We start from the raw sequence: 12,232 nt of genomic DNA on the forward strand, positions 1-12,232 counted from the left end.
TGTTATGATTTTGTAGTGCTTATTCTGATTGTACCAAGAACTAGTACAAACTATGACATTAGGGATTTTGTTACTTGATTACTTGTTAATAGATTTAACTACATTTGGGGGCATCCAGAAAGTAGTTACTCGCGTGGAAAAGAGTTTTGAGGAACGATTCGTGAAGCAGGGGGAGAGAGGTATGGAGTTATGTGACGTCACATGGTGAATGGTGAAACAGCTTCTTATTATACAGTCGAACAGAAACTCAATAGACAATGACGTGGATATGGAAGAAGCATAACTTGACAAAGGTGATTTTTAATTAAAAGGGGGTTACTAATACTAAGAGTAATTACCTGCAAAATGGCTGCTGGAGGTTTGAGTGCCGCATTTTCTGCTACCGTGGCATGATAAATCTTTTGCGAGAAAGTTGGCGCATTATCGTTCTCGTCCAGTATTTTAATACTAATCGGCGCAGTTGTCGTACGACGAATCGCTTCTGGTGCCCGATCTGCAGCAATTGCAGTTAACCCAAGCTCAGACTCTCGCTCGCGATCCAGTGCTGAACTATTTTTTACCGTAATAACGCCAGTATCCGGATCGATAGCGAAATAAGCACTATGATCTCCTACTAGCGAGTAGGTTATTTCACCGTACTTTCCCAAATCATTGTCCACGGCCGTTACAGTTCCAGCGACTGTACCTGTGGGGGAATTCTCCAGTACCGTCAGTTGATACTCCGGTGCCTCGAAAATTGGTTCGTTGTCATTTGCATTGATAACATCTACCGTCACTTCGGCTGTCGATGATAACTGCGGTATACCGGTGTCCACCACTACCACGTTGAAATCAATCATCGATACTTGTTCATAATCGATGCGGGCCTTGCTGCGAATGAGCCCTGTGAATACACAAACATAACTATTACTAGTGGCCCTATTTGGAATAGTCTTTCACAACATCGACATCGTTTAGAGCAGTGCCTTAGAATATCAATGTTTATTCATTAGTAGATGAATTGAATTATTCTCAGTGTCAGCACATTTATTCTCTGATGCAACTCAGCAACCTATGTTCATTGAGACGATGCATGAATATCGTTTCTCATATTCAACAACAGAACAGAGGAATGAATATCAAAGGCCTCGTAATGATATTCAAAGAAGCTTCGGTGACTATCAATTCAAGTAGTGCAAATCTGTTCAGACGCAGTACACTGCCCATCTATACCTATAAAAATGCAGTCCGGTCTGTCTGTCTGTCTGTCTGTCTGTCTGAACCATATAGGCTCGGAAACTACCAAACCGATCGACGTGAAAACTTGTATGTGGGGGTTTTAGGGGCTTTTCTGGAAGGGAAGGGTCCCATACAAATGAAACACATATTTCTGCACATCTCAAAAACTAACCAAGCAAATGGAACCAAATTTGGTAGGTGGATGTTTTTAGGGGTAAAAAATATATCCATAATGGTTCGACACCCCTCCCTCTTCTACAAGGGAGGGGTCCCATACAAATGAAAAACGAATTTCGCACAGCTCGAGAACCAATCAACCAAATACAACCAAATTTGGTATGTGAATGTTTTAAGAGGTGACAAATATGTCCATAATGGTTCGACGCCCCTCCCTCTTCTGTGAGGAAGGGGTCCCAAACAAATGAAACACAAATTTCTGCTTATCTCAAGAACTAACCAAGTAAATGGAACCAAATTTGGCAGGTCCATATCCATAATGGATTGACACCCCTCTTCTATAAGGGAGGGGTCCCATACAAATGAAACTCAAATTTCGCACAGCTCGAGAACTTTGAATGTTTTTAGGTATAACAAACATGTCCATAATGTTTCGACACCCTTTCTTCTTCTGGCATGTCTCCAAGTACCATTTCGAAATCCAAGATGGCGACTTCCGGTTTTGAATAACAACGGCAAATGACCAAATACCACCCAACATGGGTATTTCCGGAATTGTTATGATGCATTTAAGCCACAAATCGACCTCAGACAACATTCCGAATTGTAAGATGGCGACTTCCGGTGTCTGGAAAACAGCCGAAAATTACCAAATAACACTCAATATGGGTGTTTCTTAAACCAGAATGACGCACAGGGGCCAGAAATTGTCTCCAAATGCCATGTTGAAATCCAAGATGGCGACTTCCGGTTTCCGAAAAACAGCGGCAAATGACCAGATACCACCCAATATGGGTTTTTTCTGGAATTGTTATGTTGCACTGAAGCCACAAATCGACCTATCGATCTCAGAAAACATTTTGAATTGTAAGATGGCGACTTCCGGTAGCTGTAAAACAGCCAATAATGACCAAATACCACCCAATATGAGTGTTTCTTCAACCAGAATGACGCTATGAGGCCAAAAACTGTCCCCTAATGCATTTTGAAATCCAAGATGGCGACTTCCGGTTTCTGAATAACAGCGGCAAATGACCAAATACAACATGGGTATTTCCGGAATTGTTATGATGCATTTAAGCCACAAATCGACCTCAGACAACATTCCGAATTGTAAGATGGCGACTTCCGGTGTCTGGAAAACAGCCGAAAATTACCAAATAACACTCAATATGGCTGTTTCTTAAACCAGAATGACGCACAGGGGCCAGAAATTGTCTCCAAATGCCATTTTGAAATCCAAGATGGCGACTTCCGGTTTCCGAAAAACAGCGGCAAATGACCAGATACCACCCAATATGGGTATTTCCGGAATTGTTATGATGCACTGAAGCCACAAATCGACCTATCGACCTCAGAAAACATTTTGAATTGTAAGATGGCGTAAAACAGCCGAAAATCATGACAGTGAATATTCTCAGCACTGATTTAGAGTGAAAAATAAATCCAGCAGAAATTATCAAGTTGTCCTTTTTTTCTATTTATTAAAGGTTTCATGTAAATCTATTCAAACAAATAATAAGTTAGAAAAAGAAAGGCTGGGTCTCACCGCTAGGTAAATTAATTTTGGGTTCTAAATGGGTTTCTTAAGATTTTAAATTTATATTTTGTTTGTTTTATTTTTCATTTTTCGAAAGGACAAAACTAGTATCAATAATTTTTCCGAATATAATATAATTCTGGCTTTAATCATCTCTTTTAATCATTAATACCATTTGTACAAAAACTGAGTGAACGAGCCTAACAACTGATATAACTTTATCAGTGAATGAACGAATACTGCTAACATTAATTGCACTACCATGCGTCTCCTCTTTTTTAATGTCACACGTAGCTGAACATTCCCACTAAATGCCCTGTGAGATGTGGAAAACTAGTGTCCATGACCTGCTTGACCATACGTGAATATGATTGTTCAAATCGGTCTACACCAAGTATTAAATGAATTGTTGGTAGAAAACATGAGAATATTCACATAGCAAGAGGTAAAATCAGAACATAAATCAGATTCTTAAGTTTTGCTCCAGTGCCGGTTGGTCATCAGTGCTGCAATCAGTTTCTTCCCTATGCAAAAGCGTTCGTCGTATAGTGAGTACCTATATACAGGAATAAATGTTTTCAAGTCTTACCTGTTGTGTTGTTTATCTCGAAATAGCTGTTATCTGTCATCCGGTACTCGGCGACGGTAGAGTCCGCATCTGTTGCTTGCATCGTCGTCAGGATAGTACCAAGCGGCTGTTCTTCCAATACTTCAAATCGGTAACGAGGTTCCGCTTGGGTCCACGGTGCTACAAACAGCTATGAATGGAAAAGGATGAAATGCTTAGAACAATAGTTGCGGTTAAATTATATGATAAATTTGCTAAGGAAGGAATCGAAGACAGGATTGGTGGCGTCAGCACTGACAGCAATAAACAGTGAATAATGGCCATACCTAGTATCGTGAACATTATGGATAGAAAGGGATTACATACATACCCGACAAGGGTATGAGAACGAATAGAGCATAAATCACAAAACAGGCGAGACCATCATTGTACTATCCTAGTACACGTTGTGTCGTCGTTTCGGGATTGCCACCGAAAATCTTTCGGTAAAAGCATTTTGTAATCTGTTGAGCTGAGCTGCATGTACCTTCATTCAACCAAATTGTTAAACCAAAAAAGCAGACGACGGAAGAAAATAGTGGCGTAGTCTGTAGGTCTGTCCTTTTCAAAGTAAGTCTGACGATTTTGAACAAGGTACGAACATAGACCATTAGAGATTTGCTTGAGGAAGGAAAGGATGTTCTCAGCCATTTTTGCAATTCATCATCGATACTTTAAAACGTGTGTTTCCTCTAGCCACAAGAGAGTTTCTCTTTAACCGACACTGCCTGGGATAGATTATCACCATATAGAAAAAAATCGCTTTCGAAGATTTTGTTGTTATAGGAACCGCTCTTACTTCGTACGTGCCAAGGTGATGATTCCTAATGGAGCATACGACGACACGTTCTTTCAGGTTTATCGTCCGGAAATGAATCATCGCACCGATTTTGCAAGTCTTTTTTTTTTTTTTTTCAACAACTGTAGAGTTAGTCAGGAGAGATGTACCACGATAGAATATAACGATTTTCACTCACCATTTTCAGTGAGCTTCAGTACTTTGGTTTATCTCATGATAAAGATAAGATTGTAATGTATAATAAAGATTTATGTTTTGAAAGTCCCAGATAAATTCGACAGAACATGTATGGCAACAACCAAAAATTTTCTTTTGCCTAGAAACATATCTGTACTTTCTATCAAATGGAAAAGTTCCAATTAAAGCAAATATCGATAATAAAGCATTCCCAATTATTTTCGTTACAATGCCTTTCTCTTGCATTCCCGGTTTCATTCAATCAAGATTGTAGCCTTTTTAACACAACTGCGTCCGACACGGTTATGTTGTGAAAGTGCGTTAATGTTTGTACATGAACGCACCACGATTCCAATTAATTTTCGTGAGTTTACCTGAACATAAAGTTTTAATTGTTCAATTATCCTTTTTGCAACCTTTAGACTTGAAAACTTTATCAATTTTATCAACTCCTTTGTTATCGTAAATCTCTTGGATACACAATGACAGGCTGCCCGCTTCTCCTTCGATTCCTTAGCAGGCAACTGTGTTCGTTTCCACGTCTAGCGCGGTTAGTCGACCAATTCAGCATTCATCATTCGACAAACAACGAATCTGCGTCCTGCCACCAAAGGAAGTCTTTAGTGACAGGATGAAATTGAATATATTAAAGCATGAAAAGTTCATTTTAATTAGTTTGCTGCTACACTGCTTCTTCAGACCATCATCACCAGATCCTATGACAACTCGTTAATTGACTAAATTCTGTTGTTGATGGAGCGCCGTATCGTAAAAGGCACATCGTTATGGTAGCTATTCGATTATGACTTAAGTTCAATTAACTTTAAGAGCGTACTAAATGCTTGCAACCGATATATTTTCTGTTTACTGTTCGTGAAGGGTGCTGTACAGTCAGGTTTCTTTTTACGCGGTTTTTTTATACGCGGTTCTTTTACGAGTTTTTTTTTACGCGGATTTTTTAATTAACGCGGTTTTTTTACGCGGATTTTTTAATTAACGCGGTTTTTTTTACACGATACCGTGCTAATTCAAAAAAATGTTCACGAATTTCCGAATTAACGTCGGTTTGGAACCAGAAACGTTCAAGTGTTTATCTAGTAAAAGACATAGTCCAAAAAATACTCTCCGCCCACCGAAAGATCCGGAATGACCGTCAAAGAAGACAATTAAATACTGTATTAAATACAGGTTCTAGAGTGTCTCGGGTTTTTTCTAAAGCCCTTCTTGCTGGACTACTTTACGCGGATTTTTCAAAAAACGTTTTTTTTTTACGCGGATTTTTGAATTAACGCAGTTTTTTTACGCGGATTTTTGAATTAGCGCGTTTTTTTTTACGCGGATTTTCGAATTAACGCGGTTTTTTTACGAAGTACGTATCCCCCGCGTAAAAAAAACCTGACTATATCTGTAGGGTAGAAGTACCGACTTTTTCTAGCGTAAATCTCGGCAATTCGAGTACTTGCTATGTTAATGTTTCGAAACGATAGTTTTGGCAAAACAAGTGAAGACAAAATATTGTAAATATTTCCAACAATTTTGTTTTTGTTGGAATTGTTATAGGATGATGAACTGAATTTGTTATGACAAACAAAAAAAAACAAAAAACTATGTGCGTATGTTACGGTTCTACTCGATAATAAATTAATGAATTTGAGCAATCCTTTCTTAGTTAGTCTTGTTTATAAGCAAGTTCTCGAACTTTTCTTCCAACTTTCTTCATATGGTGTTGCACAGACGGGTCACAACGCTTTTAGACGCTTTTGTCCAATCTAGTTGAATTTTTTCCGCGGTATACGCTGGCTGAGCATATAAGCGAAAATATCTCTTGACCATAGGCCAAAATCGTACAATGAGATCAAGTTCAGGAAAATTTGGGGGATTCATATTCCTGGGAATAATTTTTATTACGTTTTCCGATTTTTACCAGTCCATGGCCAACTTAGCGTAATGATATGAAGTAAGGTCGAGCCAGAGTATTATAGGAATGCCCTGTTGGCGAATAAGTGGCAACACATATTTCTTCAAGCAAAAATTAGGTTAATATCTGCATTCATTGATCCATTCATGTGAAAAGATATGGTAAATTTACCGCAAGAGAAAATTGCCTACCACACCATCACCTTTTCAATTTTTTCAGTGAGAACTGAGATATCCACTTCTCTTTGGCTATTTCTGATTCTTGTACGTCTTTAGTCCCAATCTTCCTTTAGCTCGTTGAACAATGGACTTCGAGGTGTTCAGATTTTTGGCACTTTTTACCTCAGAGAAACCTTGATCTAATTTGTTGTCCAGCATACGTGCATGTGTTGAATTGGGAACTACTAGGTTACAGTGTTAGGTCTGTTAGTCTGTGATTTTACTATGAAAAAGACCAACAGAAGAAACAGTATGTATTGACGTTTAAATTGTAGAATAGTGAAGGTTTTTTTTTTTTTTTTTTTTTTTTTTTGAAAGCGGAGCATAGGTAAAATATAAACAGGAAAAAATAAAACAGCCGTAAGTTCCCATATAAAGATTGAGATGACACAAAGCAAACATGAGTTAATGGACGAAAAAAGGCTACGCTAATCCCTTTTTAAAACATATGATCGAACGAAGTATCTTCTTCCATCCTCTCAAAGAGAATCGTTTACTACGTTTTAGTGGATATGAGTAGATCAATCTGCACTTCTTAAAGATTATCCAATGCAAAGCTTAGATGATAACTTTGTACTATCTTAGCCTTACCTTTATGTGACCGTGCTGGTCAATAGGCCTATACGACGACTGGCATGTGGGAATAGGTTCGTACTTTCACGTGAATTAGGTGCTCAACTAAGCTCTCGCGTTTTGTAAATAGTGTCGCCAACAGTAAGGACTGGTAGACTTCGACACATCTAAAACGAGGTCATACTGCCACAAGGCATAACGGACGAGAGGCCGAATGGACGCGAGGCCGAATACGATGTTGTATGATCGCATAAGATCCATTTATCGTGACTATGTGTCCCGGATTTGCAACATCCATTTCGCATCAGCATGTCAATTGAAAAATATGTTGCATGTTTGATGATTGACGCGTCATTCAATAAATTAATATACAAAAGCGTCATTCACTAAAATGTATATTGAACTCAGATATATTTCACTCTACGTATGTAGTTCAAGTGCTGATATATTCCTAAAGAGTTTAGGGTGGGCATACAATTTTTTTCTAAGTCATGCGGCGAAGACGCATAATCGAGGGCAAGGAACAGAGGCGGCACTAAGCGACCGTGATCTCTGCAGTCAGGCCGCCGACCCGCCGGTGGAAGCGGTGGCCTCTCGCACACAAACGACTGATTTAGTGGTTTGCTAGGTCTACTTAAACAGAGTTTCATTCCCTCAGTTAAGTCCGAACGAGTGGTAGCGAGTAAGGACAGCATGAGCTCGAACAGCGAGTCGGCCAAAAGCCACGAGTGTATTGCTTTCCAATTGACACTCTGATGATGATGATGACGATAACACCGTATTCCGCCTCACTCCCACTCTGTCTCGCGTCTATTCGGCCTCGTATCTATTCGGCATCGCGTCCATTCGGCCTTGCTTCCATTCGACCTCGCATCTATTCGGCCTCGCGTCCATTCGGCTTTGCGTCCGTATGCCTCGTGTCCGTATGCTTACCATCCAATGTGCCTAGCATACTATGCCTCGCATCTGTATGCCTAACGGGGTGCCATCTTTTTCACTCGGTAGTGATTTCATTGTGCTGTCACAGACTTCTCGTTGTGTATAAATAATAGACATTTGCGGGAAGAGTCAAAATTTTCCTTCTTAGTCACTCAATCGCACTATGTTGCAGTCTATCGCCCCGTTCACGCTCCCACTGACCGTGTCTGGATCTATTGCCAAATGTCGGAGGTGTAACAACTAAAATTGACGACCTGATTCTGGCTGCCACAGGCTACAATTATGACGTCATCATCCTGACTGAGACTGAGACCATGACGTACTCGTCATGGCGGAATACTAAACCAGGTATTTGTGAAAGCTGCGGTTGATTGTAATCGCTTGCTGATCGGGGCTGTCTACATTCCACTTTATCGCAGCTTTGATCCCCAGTTGATGGACGAACATGTGACATCCGTTAATGAGCATTGTGACCACGCCTCGTTTGTTGGCCAGGTACAGTTATGCGGTGATTTTAATCAAACTCGTATGTAGTGGTTCCAATCGGCTGACGGTAACGTACTTCTGGCTGATGCATCGACTATATCTTCGACAAGTGCTACTTTGGTAGATGGAATGAATATTTTGTATATTTTTTTTTATTCATTAAGACACTGTCATGTCAGATGAAATACAGACAAATACAAACTCCTCAAAAAAGTTTTACTTTTTTTTATTCAGAGAAAACGGCGGCTGAAGCGCATCAAGAGTTAAAAAAACTGAAATGCTGCTTTGAGTAGAACAACGTGCCGTGATTGGTTCCATCGCTTTTAAGACGGTATGTTCGATGTTAACGACTGTCTGCGAGAAGGAAGAGCAAAAAAGATGCTGATTTGGAAATATCGCTTGATGAGGATCCATACCAAATGCAGGAGCAGTTTGTTTCAGCATTAGGAGTTCCCCACTAATCCATTTTTATTAAAAAAAAACAGCGAGAACATTGTTGCGCACCAAATACAAAATTCCAATTCGTTGAAAACTAAACACTGTCTTTCAAAGCCGTACTGCAAGATAGTTGAATCACCACCACACCCAAAAGCTATCCCTGGTTTATGACGAGAGAACCGCCAAAACTATCTCCAGTAGAGAACCAGAAAGAGGTCCCGGCTCCGTGGTAGGCCTCGAACACGGTGGATGTGCGCGGTGGAAGAAGATGCACGATCTGTTAGTGTACGAGAAGACTGGAGAACGGCTGCCCAAGACAGAAGATGCTGGACATCTCTAATTCGTAGGGCCCTAGACCAGTGAACGGTCCGTTAGCCAACGAAGCAAAGCAAAGCAAAGCTTCTCCCAACCTCTACAACGCGTTAACTAAAAGTTTCAATTCAATTTCATTACTTTATAAATTTTTAAAATCCTAATTATCAAGGTATTGTATTAAAACCTGATTTGGAATTATTCTCTATAAGGTACAAATGTTGTTAAACGAAAAACAACAAACAATATTATCCAGAAAAAAAAATTACATATTGTTCTACAAACAGTACATTTTTAGAACAGGATTATAGGATTATGATATTAAGCATAAATTTAATGTCCGCTTAAAATATTTTTATTCCTAATTCTGGACAACAACCATTTATTTATACAAACACAACCATTACACTGGTAAACACTGGTATTGCCCTAGATCTCATAATGGAAAAAAGGAAAGATAGCTTCTAACCACTCCTGTGATTTTTGTGCTATTAGATAAGATAACTTTCAGAGAAAATTAAATGAGTTTTCCCGTAAGCCAACGTAAAAGCATGAAAAAAAAGCAAAATTTTAGTTGTCACCTGTTATTTATCATGGCCACAATACGCTCATCTCATTAACAAAAACGCAAATCAAACATCAGTCTCGTTTAAAGCTGTAGCATGTATTACAACTATGCAATGTAAGCAATGTAGATTTCAGTTATATCAAACCGTTTCATCTGCAGATATTTGAAGTAATTGAGCTGTATAGAGATACGGAATAGTTCTATTCAAAACCATTTGATTCCTATCATATCCAGCTGACTGAATAACAAGCCTTCAGAGATAAATGAATGCAAGTGCACGGCAAGTTCCCATCCCATCGGTATCATTGATTGCAACTGGTAAGGATGGTATGAATGATTCCTTTACAGTCTCGAAGCATGCATATTGCATATTGACGTTATTGCCACGGGAAACCGCAGTAACAACTCCACAGCATAACTTTTCGCGTAATCCCTACTTAACAAAGTTCTTTTCATAAGTTGCGAACTCAAATCATAATTTATTACTCTGATCTTTTCTTATGATGCTCAATATCGATCAGTATTAGGATCCAGAACGAATTCTCAGCGTATTACAATGTTCAATGATTTAATATGATTACTCAAAGTCTTTGTCCATTGTTTTCTATTACTTTCTGACAAATAACATCGAAAAAATTCTTCATCATCAGATTTCATGAATAAATCTTTAGATTTCATTAATAATGAATGGTATTTCGATGTTTTCAAAGTGTTGCCGTGACAAGCCATGTTTCATAGACTGCAACAAATGAAAATCAGACGCAGCAATGTTGACTGCTCTAAAACCGTTAGACACGAGTCTCCAGCAATATCGGCAATATCATCACTTCTTCACCTTCGAACTTCATGAGCTGTCCGGGATGTTATTTGTATTTCAAGTAAAAAATTAACCCCGCGAATCACTTTCTGTATGTTTACTTTGCTAGAGTGTGTACAATAGGGTGGCAATGAGATGTATGAAAAAATGTCATCATCGAATTTAAAGAACCGACCATGAACAATTCGTTTATTTGTCCGAAATATTAGGCTGTGCAAAATTTCAGCTCAATCAGACATGATTTTGGGGTGCCTCAAAGCACTTAAAAATTTGGTGCGCTGACCCTCGAAAATTACTATCCCTAATAAAAAATTATGTTAAAGAATACCTAATAAACATAAAAATGATTTACATGTGGTTTGGTGAACTAGATATTTTATTAGGGATGTCAATTTTATAGGGTCAAAACTTCGAACTTTGAACTTTGAGGGAAATTTTGCAGAGATCATTTTTGTAGGTCAATAAACAAAATTTATATGGGCGGTTTTCAAAATTTTACATGACCATTGTCGCTGCCACCTTAATTTACAACCATACGCATCCACTAAAACCACAAGGACCCGCAGTTTCCGCGGCACTTTTCTTCGTGTGGAAATAATGAAGTTATACTACCCGCAAAAAAAATTTTCAAGCACTAATGTCGACTTGTTTAACGACACACAACGAAATATTATGAACACATACGGTGACGCAATGTTAGGAGCTTATAGTGCAATTCCACACACAAAAAAAAAACAAGGACAACTCAGTTAGTCTACCATTTTTGATCTGGCTGAAACTTGGCACAGATGTTTCTTCGATTTAAAAATGTCATTTTGTGTTACCTATTGGTATTTTTGTTTTTAATCACGACTGATTTTATGAAAAAAGGGTATTGATGATAACAAATATTTTTGGAGTCAGAACGGTATGTTTGTTCTGTGTGACGTCTTTGGTAAAGTTGCAGTTAATAATTTTGTCTGTCCGCCAGAAATATACGCCGCGTTAAAAGTTGTTTTTTTTTTTTAACATATAGACCGTTCCGATAATTATAAATACACTTACGATCAACCGTCATTTCAAATAACGTGCAGTATTCAATCAAACGTTTGCTGCGTCCTGTTGTTTACATCCAAAAGAAACAGATGCTATCATTTTTTCTAACATTTAGTGCGAAATTTTGAAAATGCGTGGCCTTTCTCCCGAGCAAAGAAAGCGAATTGTGCACAAATGGGGCACCGTGAGTGGTCTTTCTATAAGAAAATTAGCCAGAGAAGAAGTCAGTGCGTCTTGAACTGTCCCACAGGTCAGACGTGTTTTCGGTTGCTTGTGGACTGGTCTTTGACTGCCTATAGCTTCAAAGTTTGTGTTTTGTCAATGTGTCTTTTAAAGACTACCTGAAAGTTATTTCCCATCAGTCTTTCTCAAGACTACCTACTTTTGAATTTAACATTTGTTTTAACTTT

General features: G+C 38.7%; 1 protein-coding gene across 8 annotated transcripts in view; it reads right to left on the reverse strand.

Moving 5' to 3' along the window:
* The window catches only part of LOC129717991 (cadherin-87A), a 434,657-nt gene that overhangs the window by 24,870 nt on the left and 397,555 nt on the right, over window positions 1–12,232 (reverse strand). For all 8 annotated transcript variants that reach the window (XM_055668357.1, XM_055668359.1, XM_055668354.1 and 5 more), the window contains 2 exons: window positions 3,525–3,693; window positions 339–883 (listed from right to left, as the gene is read on the reverse strand). In XM_055668357.1, coding sequence (XP_055524332.1) covers window positions 339–883; window positions 3,525–3,693 — 714 coding nt within the window. The remainder of the gene's footprint in view (window positions 1–338; window positions 884–3,524; window positions 3,694–12,232) is intronic.

This window comes from Wyeomyia smithii, chromosome 1, assembly GCF_029784165.1.
Source record: "Wyeomyia smithii strain HCP4-BCI-WySm-NY-G18 chromosome 1, ASM2978416v1, whole genome shotgun sequence".
NCBI lineage: Eukaryota > Metazoa > Arthropoda > Insecta > Diptera > Culicidae > Wyeomyia > Wyeomyia smithii.